The 21907-nt window shown below is 45.2% G+C and overlaps 1 protein-coding gene across 4 annotated transcripts in view; it reads right to left on the minus strand.

The window, feature by feature from the left end:
• phyhiplb (phytanoyl-CoA 2-hydroxylase interacting protein-like b) overlaps positions 1–20990 on the minus strand; it is a 28216-nt gene extending 7226 nt beyond the window's left edge. The window contains exons 1-3 of one of the 4 annotated variants that reach the window (XM_076298518.1): positions 20798–20990; positions 1897–2093; positions 242–416 (exon numbers count right to left, since the gene is read on the minus strand). In XM_076298518.1, coding sequence (XP_076154633.1) covers positions 242–416; positions 1897–2093; positions 20798–20903 — 478 coding nt within the window. In that variant the 5' untranslated portion in view covers positions 20904–20990. Of the gene's footprint in view, positions 1–241; positions 417–1896; positions 2094–6803; positions 6897–15686; positions 15903–15936; positions 16054–20797 lie in introns of those variants that run through there. The other 3 variants (XM_076298521.1, XM_076298520.1, XM_076298519.1) reach the window with 3 other exon arrangements.
• Between the last annotated feature and the right edge of the window lie 917 nt (positions 20991–21907).

A 21907-nucleotide genomic window follows, 5' to 3' on the forward strand; every position in this document is an offset into this window, starting at 1 on the left:
CTACATGTGTATGCATGTAATTGTGTGTGTGTGTGTGTGTGTGTGTGTGTGTGTGTGTGTGTGTGTGTGTGCGTGCCCTTGCACGCGTGTTGAGTTGTGTGTATGTGTGTGAGAGTCTGTATGTTTCTGTGTACATAGAGAATGCATTCTATGTGTGTTGGTGTGTGTGTGTGTGTGTGTGTGTGCGTGTGTGTGTGTGTGTTTGTGTGCGTGCCGTGTGTGACCGGGTCCTCAAACTCACCGGCCGTGCAGAACTCGATGATCTCGCTCCACTCGGACACGGCGTAGTCGCCATCGCTCTGCTTGGACGCGGTTTGCACAGCCACAGTGTACTCTGTCCGCGGGCTGAGGAACCAGTGGCCACGCACCGTCATGGGCAGCGGCACCGCCTTGGCCACCAGTTTAGTGGGAACGTCCTGCAAAGACAGGAAAGGGTTGATGGGGACCTCCTTCGGAGAGGACAGGTCAGGGTTGGCCAGGAACTTGGCAGAGGGGGGCTGGGGGGTGTCCCACTGAATGGGGCCATGCCAACAGGGAGGCGGGGTTTGGAGGGGGGTCAAATCAAAAGAGGGTGAAGGAAGGGTGGTTTTAAAGGAAAATGTCCGGCACAGAGAGAGACCAGAACATGTGAGGACCTTTTTTATGTTAGAGGTTAGCTCATGCAATACACATGCAATCAAACTAAACAGCATCACAGGCAGGCACTGGTATAAAGGGATGATAGAACAGTGTGTAGAACATAGATGGGGGACAATTTCATAATGAATGCACTGACAAGCAGCGTGCATTAGTTTAAACAAAGAGATGGCAGTGAGGGCATTCTATTGAAAAAGGACAGCACTGTGCATAGACAACAAGACTGGACATACTGCACAAGATGCTTGAGCTTTGATGACTTCATGTGTTCTAAATTAAATGATAAAACAGCTTCAAAAGCCTAATGTTATGAAATAATTATATTGAAAGGAACACTGCTATTTTTGAGGTATGCTTTTATCAGGCAACTAGCTCTGACACCATCTTTAAATTCTTTTTTAGGGTATATAACCCAAAATGTGCACTATCATGCAGTTTTTTGTTCTTGGTAGGAACACACCACAAAACTCCAAGCTTTAGTGAAAGAAAATGTTATTAAGCATGGCTACATATTCACCTTCTAATAAAAAGCCACATTTTAAACAGAATCAAACATATTATAAACACCCCTAGACATATATAGGTCCTCACAGAGGTTGGTCCTGTGCCCTAGGCCTACAGTATCTAACTGCTTACAAAACTTTAGCTCCAGAAAACCACCCATCTACTTGAATGCCTTTGCAAAACAGTTCTGACCGCATACTAGCTTGCTTGTTGGCCATCGCTGCTGGTCAGGGCATTATTACTAGATCGATAGGAGGGGGAGGACTACCAGTATGTGTAGGCAGTAGTATTATCTCAGGCAGCTTCCCTTTGACCTTAAGCCCCTGGCCATGACATTTAACCCCCATCATCCCTAAAGCCAATCGTTAACCACAGACCTACATAAATAGCACTATCGAAGCATTTTGTATGACAGATTAGTATATTAGACAGAGTAGTAGCTTCGGGGAGTTACGCACTATGCAGTCCTTTCTGAGGTCACAGGATGTGACACGTTTTAAGAGACCATGGTAATGGTAATGGATGGGGGATGATGGACAGACATGGGTTCAGTGGATGATGTGCTGAAGTGAACTATGAAGAGCATGAACTAGGATATGTGGCAGTACGTTAGACTCATCAGACGTAATTAGAGATGAGTTACGAGGATGCTAAGGATCTCTTAATAACTGCTGAATCTGCAGGGATACCAAAGTATGGCACAGAAAGATTTTCAGGTCTATGAGGTAGTGGCACAGTGGTTTGCTGGATGTTCACCTTGTGTTTAAACTTGTTGGAGTTCTTGTTCTCTTTCTTGTTCAGATCGATGAAGTAGTGTGTGATTCTCTCTTTGGCCCGGGCGTCCATGTCCCAGCAGATCTTGAAAGAGTCGCATGTGATGTTGCTGATTTTGATATGCTGAGGCACCGGAAGCTCTTCCATCTCAGCAATCCCGCTGTCCTGGGACTTGTTCCCTGTTGGAGAAATAGCCATGACATTTCTGATCATTTCTAGAGGGGATAACTTGGGCTATATCATAATCATTCCCATCACCATGTACAATGTAAGACATTTAATGTGAACCCTTTGCAATAATCATCTTCAAGGGTTAGATAACCAGATTGTATTGCTAACCACAATATATTGACTAAAGTGCAAAATACTGTTGTTTTTTTTCTCTGCAGGCATACAGTGAATGTAAGCACAGCAAAACAAGGCAAGCCAGCTACCATCAACTTATTGTTGTTTGATCATTTACAAGATAATTTAATTATATTAAGGCAGGAAACGTTAATGTACATATAAACATAAACTTAAAACATAAGATATCAAGAAAACATACGAAATGGAAAACGAGAATAAATTATGAGTATCACAGTTCCCTGACACGTTAATTAGCAGCTAACCAGCAGTAGTAACATTATTGGACACAAAAGTCTGTTAGCTGCTTAAGTTAACGTTAGCTAACCTAACATTACAGGTTAATTTCAACCAGAGGCCATTAAGATAGCTTACAGTTCCGGGTTTTTCTTTTTAAATAGTATTCTTCTATTTTAGTCTTTCACTCACCCTACTGTATCAGTAGCAGCTATTAGTGTTAGCTTGCAGGGTGCAAGTTTGACCTACTTAGCGATAGCTACAGTAACGTTAGCTAGCAGAGGATAGGATAGCCTAGGCAGAGAATGTCTAGCCTAGGTAACATTAGTTAGTAGACATCTATACCTGACCTCGGGAATTTTAAGCCGAAGACAAAATATGACAATTCATACAGTTATTTTCTTGCCAAATAAATGTTCATATGAGTTATATAACAAGTTTAACTAAGTTGAGGTACAGAATTATCAAATTCTCTCCTACTGTAAGGTTATGGTTGCTAGCTGTCTGATCCACCTCATCACCAAAGATTCTAGAACAGAGCTTTTTTTCCCCAGAGCTCTGTTCTAGAATATTTGCTCACCACTCTTCCTTCGTACAGGCGTTTTTTAGTCACTCGTCTGTCTGACATCCATACCATAGACTGTAGCCTATATGGTCCATACAAACAGATGGAGGCAGTGCAAATGTATTGATTAACATATCGCTTATGCTTCGGTCTTGCTTGCAGTGTAAATTCCCAGCCAGAGTCTGACCTGATTCCCCCCCCACCTACAATCAATGGGCATAACAATGGGCATAACTGAGAGTGAGAGTCCATGAAAGTGAGTCAAGGGTCATCTCAGCTGATCACTAATCATTTCTATAAGATATGTTATGATTACAGGTTTTTTTGCCATTGCTAGAGTACATTTATTTGATTTAACATGAGGATGCCAACAATAAATAAATTAGATTAGAAGACTAGGCCTACAGATTAGACCAAGCTAGCAGGGGCATTGCTGGGCCTATTACAACTCTAAAATGGTATGTGTGTGTGTGTGTGTTGGGGTAGACCCTCCTAATGACTCATACCCAATAATCATATGTGATGTCTTGTATGTGCAATGATGGTAGTAGGCCTAAAGTGCATGGTAGATAGGCTATTGTAGCAAATAGGCTGCTCTGATTGAGGCTGATCTTCTTTTCCATCCACATTTGTGTACTGCGTATGAATAATGGATGGCTAATAATGTAGGCTATGGATCAATTACAGTGTGGGCCGCGGCTTAAGGAAACAGTGCATGTGAGCATGTGCAAGTGAAGTCTTTTCCAAGGCCACTTTTTGAACTACACTACACATTTTTTTCCACACAGCTTCAACGTGACTCAACCCTTAGCTAAAAGCCTTTAAAAATGGAAACTCGACACGGCCCGAGGTCAGACATGTTTCCTCTTTTATACAAAGAAAACTGAGACATCAGACGGTAGACTACTGCTCTCTTATCTCAGTGTTTTTTTTGTTTATCTCTCCTTATTTAGAGGGTGCAGGGTAGACAGACAGATAAAACCCACAGATATCAGAGAGACTTGACCCAGTCACACAGAGATGCAGACCCCACCCTCATACACCCCCCACATACAGTACATACAGGAAATGTGAGTGTAAATAAATGGCCTCCTCATCATCACATTTCCCACACAGGAGCTGGTCACTGCTTTGTCACCGTGGCGACACCACCCATTTAGCACTCAGCGAATGGGGAATTTGTGAATGAGAGACTGAGAGAGAGAGAGAGGGAGTGACAGGGAGATCGAATGTGAGAGACAATGGAGAAAGAAAGAGGGGGTAGTGAGAGAGAAAAGAGAGAGAGAGAGAAAGAGTACTGTTGGGATTTCTCTGCCAAGGACGGCACCTGCGCAGTCAGCAGAAATGCCTGGTGTAGTGCCAGTGAATGAGCAGGGTGTCCTACTGCTTAGAAAAACACTGTTACACACAGATGCACACAGACACACACACACACACACGCACAGGCACACACACACACACACACACACACACACACACACACACACACTCACACAGGTGCACACACACACACACACACACAGGTGCATACACACACACACACACACACACACACTCACACAGGTGCACACACACACACACACAGGTGCATACACACACACACACACACACACACACACAGGTGCAAACACACACACACAGGCACACACTCACACACAGGTGCACATTCACACATACAAACAAAAGTCATCTGATGCTGTAAATTCAAGGCAACCTTCATGAAGCCATTACACAGCATCAAATACAAGTTGCATCATGGCTCCTAATCCTGTCATTCTGGGGTTTGCACCAAAGCTTTGCCACCAGAGGGTTTCACTTTGTAACTACCAGAGAAGCACCACAGTACGCCTCTCCACACACACATAACTAAGATACGGGCCCCAAAACACCAGGCTCACACCCACACATAGAACAAAGGCAAGCTTGCGCGCCTCTCAGTCAGACTTCAAGGGGAGAAAGTAACTCATAGTCCCCTGTGCAGCATGCCGTCTCGGCATGAAAGAAAACTTCACACATTTTCAGGGATTTTTCCTGTGATGTCCTCGTTTTCTTTCTTTCTTTCCGCTATTATTTCCTCCTTCTTCCTTAACGGTTTATTGGAAATAAAGTGATTCTTCCCTCGGGCTGGAGATCAACCTTAATTAGACTCGGAGAGAAACAGGGGGAACCCTCTGACTCCAAACCTGCTTTGCTGGCGCTACACTGGAAATAATTACAGAGTGCAATGCCTTAAAATACGAAAGGCCCTTGACTAAGTGCAAAAGCACTTTCTCTTCTAGCGCCTTTCCACTCAGTCCATTGAGTCCATTGAGAGTGTGAGCACAATTATTTTAATGGAAAAGCCATCCATTGCCATTCACAGGAGACAGGTTTTCAGAGTGAAATTAAAAGTGTCATGGTGTTTTTGTAGTCAGTGTTTCGAAAAATAGCGACTTTGAATGTAAGGTGGATTGGGGCCTCATTTTAAAAGTCTTCTGAAGACCATGACAGGAAAGAAATCTTTTTTATGACACATGTTAATTTCTTTCTGAGTAAAGTTACGCAAGCAGTCGAGGCAGATGTGGTGGCTTGCTGCTGATGAGAAAGTATTTTGAGAGGATGACATGAGTTTGATGACTCACATCTAAAAAGCTTTTGATCAAATAAGAAAAGACTTAGCATAGTGTCTTGACATGGACAGTTCTATCTCATTCCCCTCGTTCTGTCTTTCTCACTCTCTCTCACTCTCTCCATTCCTCTCTCTGCAGCTGTTTATTGGGGTTATAGCATTGCAGTTCATTCCAGTTAGGGATGATTGAATGAAAAGTAATTATGAGCAGGATTTAACAGAACGAAAATGAGACTAAGTAAGTAAAAGTGTATGTTTGTGTGTGTGTGTGTGTGTGTGTGTGTGTGTGTGTGTGTGTTTGTTGTCTGTGGGTGTGTGTGTGTTTGTTGTCTGTGAGTGTGTGTGTGTGTGTGTGTGTGTGTGTGTGTTTGTTGTCTGTGAGTGTGTGTGTGTGTGTGTGTGTGTGTGTGAGGGAGAGAGGGAGTTATCCGGGGATTATTAATCTGCCCATCTGTGGGTGGTGCCAGTGCTGCTGCACTGTTGCTGCTGCCACAGCTGTGGGAACTGAATGGCAGTGTGCTGAGTGTGTCTGTTGCTTCTCTGCTTCAGCTCAGTAGGCTACTACTGTCCCACTACTGTAGCTCAAATAGAAAAGCTAACAACACCAAGGGTATGGGTGGGCTTCTGCACAAGGAGCACACATACTGGCAATGCAATATTTATCTGCACTATGCTATCTTAAGATAAAAGTTTCTTACCAATGAATATGCCAGTGACCATTTGAGTCTGACCATAGATCTTATGAACAATCTTACAAGGACATAATGAATTCTCATACAAGTACGAATCACATCACAGTATTACACCACAATCGAAAAGACTTTCCTACATACAGGTGTACCAGACAATGACAGAAATGTAAACTTCAGCCATCTATGCTTTAAATGACAACATGCGGGACGCAACAGATGTATCTCTCTCTCTCTCTCTCTCACACACACACACACACACAATATGAACAACAGTTCCTCTTCCCCATCCTCCTCTCCTTTCCTCTCTCTCTCTCTCTCTCCATGTAATCTTTGCTTTAAATGACAACTCACAAGACAGCCGATGATGCAAGAAGTTTAGCCCCCCAACCCACAAGATGATTAGAGCCAAGCGAGCCATGTCTACCGGCTTCAGCACACCTACCAGCAGGACGCAGGCTTTTCATGCTGACCCCACTCAGTTACACCGTCCACTCAGCAGCGATTCCTCTGGCAGAGTCCAGTGGCAGTCAGTCAGTCAGCAGCAGCAGTAGCAACAGTGGCTGAGTGATTGAGTGGCATTGAGTGGGTCCTGCCTCTGTGTGTGTGTGTGTGTGTGTGTGTGTAGCCCCTACTGTTTAGTGACTGACCCCTGTGTCCCACACAGGGACCGGAGGCTGTCCCGGCAGCCGATTGGCCTGGACTAGAGGGCTTAGAGAGAGAGAGATGGGTGGACTGGCTCCCCACAGGAAGGGGACGGCTGAGATTATGTCATCGGCCGGCGGTGCAGGATGAGAGCAATGGGCAGCACGTTACGATAGGAAACACACACACACACACACACACACACACTCTCTCTCTCTCTCTCTCTCTCTGTCTCTCTCACACACACACACACATATCACAGTGCACAGGCTGATAGCTGTCATGCGCCTTTCCCAAAGGATAATCTTTCCAAATCCCCAAAAAATACAACACCACTCACCCCCCATGCTCCCCCCCCCCCCCATGCTCCTCCACGCCCTCTCTCTCCCCCATTAGCAAGAGGAAAAAATCCCATCACACAGCAGTCCTCTCTGGCTCCCACCTCTTCACAGCACCCCCCGCCCCCCACCCCGCTTCGCTATGTCTGTCACCATTCCAAAAAGCATGACATCATTGTTTTGAGTCGGCCGCTGCAGCACACGCAGCTCTCTCTCCTCCCCGGGAGACAGGTCACTCAAGGGTTCTGTGTCCTAACTTAAGGGAGAGGCTGCTTTTCTAACCTAACAAGAATGTGTTGTTGTAGGATTCACTAATTGGCATATCTCAATCATGTCAACATCTTCAAAGGCTTCCAGCAAAGAGCAGAGAGAGTCAGTCCTTGTGGAACTTTCAGAAATGGCCCTGGAACACTTTGGTTCTGAAATGGGAGCTGTTTCCATGGTGTATGTGAAGTTCCAGTGCTGTCGGAGAATCCGGTTCCACCCTTGACCTTGGTGCATATACAAGTCAAGTTGAAATCTAAATCAGTGCTGAAATCTAAAAATGAACCAATGCGTCTATTCTGCTCGACTGGTTTTGTCTTTATAGCCACAGCGTCCCCATGTGATGCCACCACAGCAAACAGACCAAGCACACAGAGGCCTGGACAAAGGCCTCCCTCAGGTCCTCCTCCCCCGGCCGGCCACTCCCCAAAGACCCTGACAAGGCCCCCTTTCACCCGGACCCACGAGTGAGCCCAGAATCCCACGGACCAAAATTCAGTGGCTTGGGCCCACACACACACATACACACATAAGCCTACACACACACACACACACACACAATCACAACAGAGAATGTGTGCTTTTGTTTTGTGCCGCCATCTAACAGTGAACAATTTACATGCAATGTGGCACAGAGGACCTTCCTTGATGGTGATGCTAATCAGGGTCCTGGTGTAGAATGTCTCACATTCTGAGCTCATATGCTGGTGGCCAGAGAGGAAGAGGAACAGCCTGATGATGCCCAGAATCAGTTCATTTGCAAAAGGCTTTTCTCAGTTCTTTCCGCCTAGACTTTCATTACCTTTTATTTCCTGTGGAAATGTCCCTATTTTCCCACAGAAAAATCCAAACATATTTACACACAGAAACAGAATGCTTGCTACAGTGTAAGGACATTGCTATTAGTAGGTACAAGGCTATTAGAATATTAGTTAATATTTACTAATCTGTATGCTACACTGCATATACAAGCGCAGGGTAAAAAGTGAATTTGCAATATAGAATGTTTTTAAACAAATTTTAAATGTATTCTGTGCAAATTAGTCGTCTGATTTTATTCAATATTTAAACTGTGTGCAAAGACGCAGAGGGGAATATTTTTGCATCAAATAACCAGTCTGAGTTTTCCGTTACATAATTGTGTGGTTTTTTTTTTTGCATATTGCATCACACGCACCAGAAACCCTTTCTGTGAAAATGCCTTGTGCATTTCTGATGAAACTGTGCACTGCTATTGACTTGACTTGGCTTTGAGAAAGCTCCTCCATCTGTTTTGAGGACTAGGATCCACGGCCTGCATCTGCGTACATTTGTATGTGGAATGTGGCCCCCTTTCAGTGTATGCTGATTGAATGGTGGACAAATTTGAAAAAGCTCAGTTGCTGTGCATGAAGATTAAAGGCCTCACGCTACCCTGAGCAGGACATATTTCGCAGAATAGTTATATAATATTACAGAGCACATATTTTTTTTCTAAAAATGATAATAATAGGCTTACAAACAAAAGATAAAGACCTACAGTAGATTAAATAATACAGCCCCTAGTCTTCACAACTTCTGTAGCAACGCAAAGCCATATAAAGCTCATAAGAACAACTTGTTCATACTAAGTTGACTATAATTTAAGGACACATTGTCATGCTATAAGACGTATATTAGCTTTCATTTTGCACATCATCAAAATGCTCTACATCACCACGGTGATGGCTGTGGTGATGAGGCAGCGTTTTGCCGTGTGTCCAGTCTCCCATGCTGCAGTCAGTGTGCCAGCAGGGTTTCCTGCCCGCGCATCGCGTCAGTTAAAGATGCGCCGTTCGCCCGCCTTGGGCATCGCATTCTATTCATATTTTATAATGGGCTTTAGTCAGGAGGCCAAAAATAGAGGCAAAGTAGCGAGTCGGCGCATTAATGGGCAGAATCACTGTGTGTGCATTTGTGTGTGTGTGTGTGTGTGTGTGTGTGTGTGTGTGTGTGCTAGAAGTGGTTGGTGGGTGCCGTGGAGCATAAATGTAAAGGCCAGTGGCCTTGGGGGCCTACAACTGGAGAAGAGGGGGACAGGAAATCCATACTGTGCTTTCTCTATGAGTGAATCAGTGTGTGTGTGTGTGTCTGTGTCTGTGTGTGTGCATGTATGAGTGATTGTATGTCTATGGAGTCTCATAGGTGGTTATGAATAGGCCTTTGCTGCAGAGAGTCGGGTCTTTTCTCTGTGGGTCGACTCGTCAGAGCATCTTATCAGCAGTGACATGTCTGATTGTCATTGACTAACCCCCACTACCATTCGGTGCTGAGGCGGCAGGGGGAGGAGGTGTGGGGGGGGGGGGGTGCTGTGCAATAATTGAATCATTTGTCATCTGAATGCCACCCATGCCAAATGGCCTCCAGACACCTAATCACCATCCGTCCAGTGTGCAGTGCACGCGGTCAGTGGGGGCAGAGGAGGCCACGGCCCCTCCTCTCACAGCTCTGGCTCTGACATGCTGGGGGTCCACTGGTATATGCATGCATGCTAGCATGCTAGCCTCTTAGAGGGTGACACCACTGGACACAAAACCCTTGTGTGACAATTTAGTGGCGTAAATGTGCCGACGTGTAGATGCCTTCTATGTGCCACAAACTAGCGACTGCAAGTTAGCCTTTTGGTGGGTAAGGGAGACACACTGTCACTAGGACCCATTTGTTTTAGCTTCTGTCCCCTAGGCCTGAGGCTCCACGTTTGAGTGCAGTGTGGGACAGTGCTTCTCCTACCACAGCTTAGCCCACACAATCACATGGGTCTGCCCTTTGAGGGGGTTTATTTGTTAAAGCAACACTAAAGCACTTTTCCTCTGTCGCACGCATGCTATTTGTTTATTTAGCACTGGCTTTGCAAATAACATGTCCACAGACACGGCAGAGTATGTTGCATGATTTAATGAAAGTATGATGTATTGCGACATCAGATGCAAGTAAAATTTGTAGTTTCTTATGTCTCATTCCATCGAACTACACATCCGCTACCCGATCTGGCAAACTTACATGCGGTTATAGCCGATAGAGGGCCGTAAAGCGAATGCAGAAGTGCCGTTCACCCTGTTAAGTATATATACTATATACTATACTGTTACGAGTTGATGAACCACTGAAACGATTTTGGAAACATTATATTAAGGTACAAAAAACTCTTTGGTGTTGCTTTAAAGGTATACTATGCAGGTTCAGGTATTTTTGGCGAGTTTAGAGCTTCCTCTAGAGTCGCGATGTATTTGTTACTCTGCTATTGTAAATAGCAGACTTCTCAGGACTTATCCCCCCTGTACACAATGCAAATGCTTTTGTTGTGGAGGTGAAGGATTAACAACTGGCAAAAACTATCTCCAAAGAGCTAGATCTACTGACAAGGTAATGTTTCACGATTCTCGCGAGTTTTGGCGGGGTGCCGCTCTTGGAAGTTGCATGGCTGGTTTTCTCGGTTGGGACTCGCTACGCTATGTTAGGTGAACGATTCGCCTATTACAAGTTTGTTTACCATCAAATTGGCTTCATAAAGGTGAAAATCTTGCATAGTGTGCCTTTAATATAATGATAAGCAAACCTTCATTCGTTCCCATGAACTCTGCAACTATCCAACTGCTAACTTGCTGACTCATTCTCCATAGTTACCATAATGAAGGCAGTAGTGGCTGTTTGAGAACACGGCACGGCTTCAAACGGAACACTTCAAACGGCCACTGTTCTGCCCCATCATGTCACCAAGGCAGCGCACCAGGAGAGTGTTCTAGAACAGCTGCGTTCTGCCGGCTGTGGATTGTCCTTGAAGCAGGCGTGCAAAGTCATTATTTCATTTGCGCTCTGGCTCTCTGTGTCAAGTGATGCTCGGGAGTAATTAACCAGAACTCGACTAATGGTGCCCTCAAAAAGTCCCCAGCATCGCCATGTGTTTAAATACCGCCCTCACTCGTCCCTGAGAAGGCAGCCATCAGACCAGCTGAGGCCCAGGTGCACACACACACACATACACACACACACACACACACACACACATACACACACACACACGACATATGCACACGCACATGCACATATGCATGAATACACACATACACATATGTATACATACACACACACACATACAAGCATACACTGACACACACACATACACACACATACACATACACACACTGTCTTCTCTCCACTCACTCTCTCTCTTTTTCTCATTGCAGTCTAAAGCTTTCAGACACACTCCAAGGAGAGAACGAGCAGTGAAAAAGCGGAGAGCTGTACATTTGCCAACGCACAGTTTTGGGCTGACGCACTTGGAAGATTTCACGCCCGTCTGCATCAGAACTTGCTGAAGGCTCCTCGCCCTGTCTGTCTCCACGAGTAACAGCTTCACAGTCCTCATGGAAGCCCACTGCCCTGAACAAGCACATTTTCATCAGCTGACAGAATCATCGTTTGGTCTTATTTTACAACTGTTATTATCTATTAGGATTAGGATTAATGTATGAATGTATGAAAGTGCATGTGTTTATTCAAAGTCGATTAGATTACATTAGATTCTCTTTTTCAAAATGTGATATATAAATTTGAGTGGCTAATAGCCAGGTCTTATTTTCTCTGAACATTGTTGTCCCCTATACCTTTCAAGCATGTCTGTATAAAATGGGTTTGGATGCTTGTCATTTCATCTGGTTCAAAGGAGGGTAAGGATCTCTGCTTTGACGTGAGATCCTGGAACGCTGGCAAACACACTGACACTCACACCCACACTCCTTTGTGTGTGTGTGTGTGTGTGTGTGTGTGTGTGTCAAGCTAAGCTCCTCCTGAGAGCTTAATCTGGGGCCAGGAATGACAGTAACGACAAACAGGCTTTTACACAGCGGTATTGTTTTCCAGGAAAAACATGTCTGCCAAAGCAAAACATCACCACCACCGACACCAACACCATCCTCCTTCTGATGTCTGCGGCTGAGAGCTTTACTAAAAATGCATGATGGGATAGCCTCCACCTCCCACACCCCCCCCCCCCACCCCCCTCATTCTCTGCCTCCTATGCAGTAGTAGCTGAATAAGCAGCACTGAGATGCTGATGGGAAACTCCAAAGCTCATTATGGGCTGTGGAAGGTAAAACACTTAAGCATTAGCCTCAGTATTGCCCGTCATCTTTTCTGCACAGTGGGTGGAATTTGTGGTGCGTGGATGTTTTTGTCAGGAGGAAAGTGCAGCAAATGAGTGCGGAGGGGGGCTGGGTCCAGGTGATGTGGGCCTAAAACACCAATGAAGAAAGGTGCCTGCTTGAAAATGCCAGTGAAATGTGCATGAAGACTATGCTAGAGCTATGTTGATGTTTTTAGCTGTTTTCGTTCTTTGGTTGGCCATCTGGAACTTTTTTGGGACTTTTTTAAGCGTCTGCGTCATTAGCTGGGCATTCAGGCTACTGGCAGTGCATGTTGTACTGCGTAGGGCCTTTATGGATCCTGGATACAACATGGGCCGTGTTTGCATCTGCCGCCAGGCTATTGTGCATTGCTGTTGCATCTCGAGAAATGTAAAGAGGCTTGTTGAAGTTGTTTTTGCTGTTTCAGTTCTTTGGATGCGCAATCAGGTCACTGGCAGCACATGTTGTACCGTGAAGGAGGGCCATTATGGATCCTGGGTACAGCATGTGGCGTGTTGGCGAATGCTGGCAGCCTATTGTTGTGTCCTGCGTCATGTCGTGTAATGCTAAATAGGCTTGGTTGTTGACCGGTCTGTGTTTGAAATCCCCTAAGCATAGCATAAGGAATTTAACACCTTTCCTGTGAACATTTGAAATGACCTCCCTAAAAAAAAGACTAGCATAAAAAATCCTTAAGTGCATGATCCATCCGGAAATGGACTTACTTGTTTTATTAGCTTTTTGAGAAGTCAGTTGAACAATACAACAATAGTTTTCCAGAGTATAGTTATAGTTTTCCAGCAGTGGGCTTGTGCTATGCAGTCAGATAGAGGATAAGATAAACACAGTGGACCAGTGATAAGTAAACATGCCTTCATGATATATGACTGGTGGTTGACTAATCCGTTTCTAGGAGCTTTCCACTCTCTGAGGCACCTTAGCTGGTTGGGTAAAGAATGTCGCAGCCATGGTAACGAGAGATGGTTCATCTTGTTTGTCAGTTTAGGAGGGGGGACATGCAATCGGCAGGCAACAGGTCTTAATCCCTCCTGAGCCGCCCCCCTCTCACTAAATACCGTGTCAGGATTTCAGTGGAGTCTAGACGTCGGTAAATGCTCCCCATAACAACGCCACCCTCGTTGTATTACAGCATTACAGCCTCTCAGTAGACTCAGTAGAGCAGGATTCACACAGACATCCGCTTAACTCGGTTAAACCATTTATTAGAAGCAAAATTGTGTGTCAAACTGACAAATAGACTGAAAGATATGGTATGCACTAAAAAAGCTGACAGCTGATTTCTGTCAATGACTGGGAAAACATTTGGTTTCATTTAACTAAATCCCAGTTTCCAAACATTACATGAACATAAAACTGGGTCCATTTGTATGGTTGTCACATAGAAAGTCCTAGACACCTATTTACTTTTCCTACTTTTTCCGACTTTCAACTTTTGTTTTTAAATTAAGCCTCTCTTATCCCCGTCTGTCTGCTGTTGTCACGTCTCAGCAGATGCCAGCGCCTTGCTGCTGATGACACCTCTTAGCTGCGAAGTCACGGTCAGCCAGGCTCCTCTGGCAGCAAATCCAGCACTCCATAATGACCAGATAACATTCCAGAACACTCCGGAATTCCTCCTATTCCAATTTCGCAGGGGCCCATGCACACACTGGGTTTCACCTCGGCTTGCCTTTACTGTCTGTCCAAAATGCTGTTGAGCTAGTTTGGGTCAGCCTTGCTGAGTAAATGATGCCTGCTTGATTAAAGAGGGGGAGAGGAGGTTTTGTGGTGTGTGGGAGGGGTTGGCTGACAGTAATGGAGGCTGATTTGTGGAGGTCAGACGGGGGAAGAGGGGGAGCCAACGCTGCATGGCCTCCAGAGCACTGCTGCATCCCTGACGCATTACAAACACACACACACACACACACACACACACAGGTGAGGATGCAGGTGAAATGTCCGAGCATTTGGTCCTGTATGTGCTGAAACTGTTCAAAACAGTGTTTTCTTCAGTGGTTAGGAAGATTTTTTCAGTTGCCTGACCCACCTACATTTGATCTTTCTCTCTCTCTCACACACACACACACACACACACATTCACACACACACACACATTTACATACACACTGCTGATTGCTAGTTCACCGCAGTGGGATGTGCACAGATGCCTCCTGATGACTGACTCAGTGGGCTAAGTTATTTATAAAAACACTTCTGATAATTGATTTGTCCCAGCACTTGGTAAGGAGAGCACTACAGGAGAGGAAGCAAAGCCCTACGGTGTATGAGGGCCTACACTATACACTATGCATCACCATTCTGCAATGGAACCAGCACACCCACTCCATGGAACTACAGAGTGGAAGCACATACAGCTCAGATAGGTTAATTTAGTCCATTCATCAGCAACCTGCACCCATAATGACTACAGACTATCTATAAACACACACACACACACACACAAATATTGACACACAGAAACATACACACACACACACACACACAAATATCGACACACAGAAACATACACATTGCACACACTCTACATGCTTGAGTAAGTGTGTGTCAAAATGAATGTTAAATCAATGTCCTATTGCACTGAAAGCCCAACACTTTATCCATAACGCATAGCCAGGCTTATAATAATAACCCCACTATAAGACTACATGAATTGCATTACCGCACCACAAAACTGCAATAACGCACCCCTCAGTGCCAGGCTGATGTGCTCAAATGGCAACTCTTAAAGCAATGCAGGGAGTGAGCTGATAATGCAGCATCCAAATCTATAAGCTGTCAGGCTGTCCTCTTTTCAGGGCGCCGCTTCCTGGAATGTTCATTCCTCCAATCACTCTCGGCTCCCCGTGTGCCCGCCCCCCCCCCCCCCGAGGGCAAATGTGATATTTTCACGGGTCATTTGAGAGAGTCTCATCACATTACCTTACGACGAGCGGTGGGGCCTCAGCCAATCAGCCTCTGAGATTCAGAATTGTTTTTTGTTTTTTTCTAAATTGCTGGTACCATAATATAACACAATTGCATGATGCAGACAAATGAAAAAGAGGCTATGGCTTGTTAAGATGGAAGTCAAACCCTGGTGTGGTCTTAATCCGGCCCAGTTGCGGCCCTGGTCCAACTCTGATCTAAACAGCACTGATCTGGTCCCAGTTTGGCCCTCATTCGCACTCACTCTGATCAGGCTCTGGCCCATGCCTACTCTCGCCCCCATAAAGCCCAGATCTGGCACCGATCGGCTACTCTCTGGACCTGGTCTTCTCTGGCGGAGACATTCTGTTCCACCCCGGTCAGAGGGGAGACGTGAAGCAGTGGGGTTGGGCCAAGAGTGAGACACACACTGTTCCTTGGACGGCCGGCGAGCTGTGAGACATGCTGTGTGTGCGAAGCCTCAATCTCTCTGCCAATGTTGTCATACCACTCTCTCTCTCTCTCTCTCTCTCTCTCTCTCTCTCTCTCTCTTTCTCTCTCTCACTCACACACACACACACACACACACACACACACAAACATACACACACACACTTACACACACAGATGAGGGAGAGAGAGATGGCTTTCAGTAATGCCACCATATTAGCTAATGAATTCGACAGATTTGTTTTCTTAATACTGTTTTTTTTTGTGCATGTTTCCAAACAGTGTGTGTGAGTGCAGTAGGGGGTGGGTGTTGGAATGCCACTCGGCTCACGTTAACAACTCTCTGCACTCTGGGTTTGCTATGTTGTTTTTACCATGCAATATGGTCAATGCTACCATTTATGGTACCCTGCGGCATATGTTTTCAAAATGTGTTCAACATGCTGGCAATGATGATTTTCCGTCAGTCATTTCAGTCATTTTACATTTCTAGCAATTCTTTGTGACTACTCATAGCCCTTTTGAAATGATAATATACACAGTTGCAGAGTACAGTATAGCATGTTTTAAATATTTTAAACCATACACCCACCACTAATGACCTTCTAACCAATATAATATTACTTCTTAATACGGAATAACTCTATAATGTGGCACCACTAGATGTGTTTCTTGTTTGAAACTCTCAGCAAATGTCCTGAGAGACAAATGGCCTTCATCGCCTGTTTGAACAGAACGACTTCATAATTGGCTACCAGTCAGTCCGCGCAAGCATCTGGCTACAGTAATCACTCCACACAGAATGGACTCCTAATGATGAATCGGCCCCTTATATGCTCCAGAAATGCCTTTTGTCATATTTGTTTATCTCTTGCCGCAAGCGCGGGCAGCACAATTAGCAAATTGATGGTGCGCGCTAAAAAGTTCACATTCATCTCAGGGGGCTTGACTGTCTGGGCAGATGGCAAGGTTCCTGGAATGGCCTCTGCTCACACAGCTGGGTAAGCAAGGGCACACACACACACACACACACACACACACACACACACACACACACACACACACAACACAACACAACACACACAAACACACACACACACACACACACACACACACACACAGACGCAGACACACACACACACACACACACAGACACACACACACACACACACACACACATACAGTATACATGCATAAACACACATTCACACGACAAATACATTGGTTGTCAGTCATATAGAACAAATACACCCACACACACATAAACATACACATGGGCCTATACACATACAAAGGAGCACAATACACAAAGACATGCTCTTACATTCACACATACTTGTAAAGACATCTCTCTCTCTCTATCTCACACACTCTCACATACACATACACACACACACACAGGCACACACACAGATGAGAGAGAGAGTGTGCACGCACGCACGCACGCACGCACACACACACAAAGCCTTGCCCCATCTGGTGGTTGCCAATTACTCCTGAGGCATTAACCCCCGCCCCCCTCAATCTCCACCCACTCATCTACATATGTAAATGTACTGGCAGCTGTTGGGATGTCTACAGTCAGCTCCTCTACTGTATGACCAGCCTTAGACCCGGCCCTTAACTCCAACGGCCTTCTCATCTTTAGACCCGGCCCTTAACTCCAACGGCCGTCTCATCCTTAGACCTTTTTTTCACACATATCTCTGTTTCTCGAGGTCACCGAGTACTGTCAGTACGAAAGCCCCCCCGAAAACAATCGGTTCTACCTAGCTTGAGTTGCTGCAGCCAACAGCTAGATCTGCCAGGCAGCTATAGTGCCACACTGTGGGGGCATGAACATGGAGGCTCATGGGAGATCTATGTGAAAAATTGCCGGAATTCTCCTTTAACCCAAATGCCCTCCTCCTCATAGACCCTGCCCTCAACCCAAATGCCCTCCTCCTCCTAGACCCTGCCCTTCACTCAAACGTCCTTCTCATCTTCCACAAGCTACAGCCACAGCGCTACAATTACAATACCAATGTCAACGTTACCTGGGGAGTATGTTTAAAGGTAAAGTCCTTGATCCTGGTGAAACATTGTTGACATTTAAACACAACAGTCAATCATAGCTAGTGTGCACGGGCAACACAAACAGAATGGAGGGAGACAGAAGAGAGAGGAAGAAATGGAGCGAATGTGACATAAAAGTCCACTGTAATTGAGGGGAGCACCTTTAAATCAAAGTCTCCTTTGCATTTGAGCTAGAAGTCTAAAATAGCCATAGTCATTTGACATAGCCAAGTGTTGCCCAGTAATCTCAATCCCTAGAGAGCGTGTTTGCTTCAATACCTTGCCTGTGCAGCATACCTTGGATTAGGGCCTTGTCTAGAGGACGACACGCAGGTGCCATCTTAATCCTCCCACCATGACCTCACTCACACATGACTATGCAATCCTCACACAGTCCAAATGAACAGGCTGCACCAGTCTATGAAGGCCTTACCTGACTTGGGGCGCTGCTAGAAAATTTGGGCTCTATGACAGACAATAATATATATAATAATAGTGGGGGGGGGGGGGGGGGGGATCTCTGGGGGCCCCCTGTCAGTGCTGGGCCCTTAAAATTGTCAAATTATCATAACAACCCTCCTTCCCCCAGCGGCACCCTTGGGCCTTACATACGACACCACACTGTTGCTGATTCAGTTTGGTGGTTTGCTATATGTATCACGACTACACCTTTATGAATAGAATCCACTGACAAACAATAAGGATGAAAAGCTAAAGAGATGAAACAATGCAAATGATTCTGAGCGAAGTTGTTTTTCCGACATCCTCAGACAGGGCGAGAAACAAGAGGATGGGTGAACAGACGAGGCTAAACAGAAGGGCTCGCCATGACTCACGTGTCATGTCTGTGTTTCATCTCACAGAAACAACAGTGCTTTTCTCCCTCTTCCCTGAGCCACATGTCTGGTACTGAAAGTAGTCAAACTTGAGAAGAGAGTATCACAATGATGGAACACTATGGAGCGCTAGACAAGTCTGTGAGCTTCGCAGCCTTCACGGCCTCCACGGATAGGAACAGAAATATCTCTTCCTCTCCGCACGACTTTTTATCACTTCATCTCCGACCGTCTGGAAGCATAAAGGATTGAGTTCATTATGTGCTTCGCTTCATATCAGACGTCGCCTTGTGTCTCACGGCTCTGGGGCGTGGAGGGCCTAGAAGGAAAATGGTGCACGCTCCAACGTTTACCCACAATTCCCCTCTACCTTCACAGTTGAATGGGAAATAGGCTGGTCAATGTAAACAATGCGAACACACTGAGACCATGGCGAGTGAAGGGTTAGGCTCGGGGGGGATAGACTGAATAGGCAGGAAAAGGCATGAATGCCCATGTTGTTGCACATTTAAGAAAAGTGACTCTTGTGACTAAAAAAGACAGCAAATTAGAGGACAAGAGTTTTTTTTTTTTTTACAAGAAACTGCTTTTGGCTGGGGCTGTCAGTGAGAGCCTTTTGTCTCTTTCTTTTTCAATTTCCTCTCTCTATCTTTTCTTCTCTCATTCTCACCTCACTCTTTACCATCTATATTTCTCTCCTTTGCCTTTCTCTTTCCTGGCGCCCCCCACCCCCTCTCTCTCAGCCTTGTTAGAAAAATGGCTGGGGGACTTCAGGTTATACAGAAGAATGGAGAGGCATACAAAGTAGCTATTTTGAGACACGTGTGCTGTGTGTGTGTGTGTGTGGGGGGGTGGGGGGCGCATGTTTTTTCCCCAAACTCATTCTAATTTTGGGCTTGCGTTCATACTACACAATTCATTATATTTTAAAAGCCTCTACATGTATTTCCAAGTTCCAAGATGGCATAGTGTTCCCTTCACATTTGAACCTACTGTTAACTTGATGGTGACCTTTGGATTTAAATTGAAATCCTATAGCTGCCCTATAGGCCGCCTTGGAAGCATAAAAAATGGAAAGATATACTCGTCCCATGCTCAACTTGGCTAAAGCATCCTATCGTAGTCTACACTGTGCAAGGCGCACAAGGCGCATGAATCAGCGAAATTGCCACATTTCTTCAAAATCATATATTGATTTGTTTCAGGAATGCAGCCAATGTTAACGGGCGTATCTTGTAACGTCTCTCAAATTGTATACATAAACTACTCGGGTTAAAAGTTATCGGATAATCTCATTGACTATGTTATTTGCGATTTATATTGACGGGGTGAAAACTGAAAGCGTTTCCCCTTTGCGTTTGGATATCACGCCGGAGGTCTGTGTCCATGGTACTGAAACAGCATTTCCTTTACACTGAAACAATGCCTGCAAGATTTTCTTACGTTAACGCATGCCTCTCCAAACATTTCCATTAAAACAGGATACAAATATATAGCTTGATTTGTTTGCCAGTGTAGCATATTAAATGAGACTAGGATCTTAACAGACGAAACTGCAATTAAAAAAGGAATCACCAACAAAAGATTAGTCTACATTGCGAGTCTAATTGCGAGTTATGCTCCTCAGTGAAACAACCCAATGGTGTTGGTTTTGTCTAATGTTTTCCCGTTACCTTACTCCCTTAGGGATACCCGACTACCACCGGCAAATGATGGATACACCAGTCAATCACAACGTACACAGCCCGTGCCACTATAGAGCTGCGCGCGTAAGGTGACTCTTACCCTCTCTGTCACACAGCTGAATCGCCTCCAAACTCAAATTCTTGATCATGTCTTCACACGGACTCGTGGGGCTGCTAATGCTGTGTCCCATGCGCGGAACCTCCATTTTCCGTGCGTTTTTTTTTCCGTCAGCGTCCTTTGCCGGGTGTAATTTTGATCGCCCGTGCCGCAGGATTGATCTTCACCTTGAATACAGAGTCCACTCGCGTTTCTCTTTCGCTTGCTCTCTCCCTCCCCTTTTCCCCGCTCCCTCAATGCTGGCGGAGGAGCGTCAGCGCAGCGTCACGGCCGCTCCATAAGGCGCGCATTTCTCTCTGCGACATCGAGGCAAATTGGAAAAATTGCGCCGAGACAGTGCGGAACACGGGCTGATTGGGTATCGCTGTGCGTTCATGAATGAAATGAAACGTTAACGAGCCACAAGTGTCTCTGTTCTGCCGATGAACTAACGAACGAGGCCGACGGATTAGTGAATGGGAGCTTAGAAAGTGAATTGAACGACTCCTTACATAACAGGATTAGCCTACCCATGGTGGCCTCTGGTCAAGACGATTACTTCGAGTCTGAGTCAACGATGTTTCAATAACTGTTAATAAGACCTTATTAAGAATGTAAAGTTCTGTCCAACTGGTCCCACTACTCACCAACCTCTCCCGGTCCCCACCATACGTTTGATGAAAGGAACAGTTTGGGCAATTTAATGGCAAGGTGATCAGGCATAGTAGGCTATCCATTATCCACATGGAAGGTATGCTCATTACTGAACACTAAAGACTAAAAAAGAATGATGCAAGTTGGCTCTGCTTATTTATTCACAAATGGATTTCTTGGTGAAAGACCTATGAGATTGTAGAAGAATTTAGTTATTATAGTTTAGGTAGAAAAACTTCAGTTTCAGTGTGATTTGCAGTCTGTTGTTTTGGAAATAGCCACATATGCCATGTCATATCATAAGCCTCAACACGACAGTGATATTTGAAATAACATTAATTAAATTCAAGTTTATTTATATAGCACATTTCATATGGCATACACAGACTCAATGCGCTTCAAACATTGTGTTGTGGTGTTTGTCACCCTTGCCAATATCGCTTGTTTTGCTATCCATTT

The sequence above is a fragment of the Alosa pseudoharengus genome, unplaced genomic scaffold (assembly GCF_046254945.1).
Source record: "Alosa pseudoharengus isolate Yale_2024_CS ecotype anadromous, Long Island Sound unplaced genomic scaffold, YU_APseudo_1.1 YU_APseudo_1.1_scf_21, whole genome shotgun sequence".
Classification (NCBI taxonomy): Eukaryota; Metazoa; Chordata; class Actinopteri; order Clupeiformes; family Clupeidae; genus Alosa; species Alosa pseudoharengus.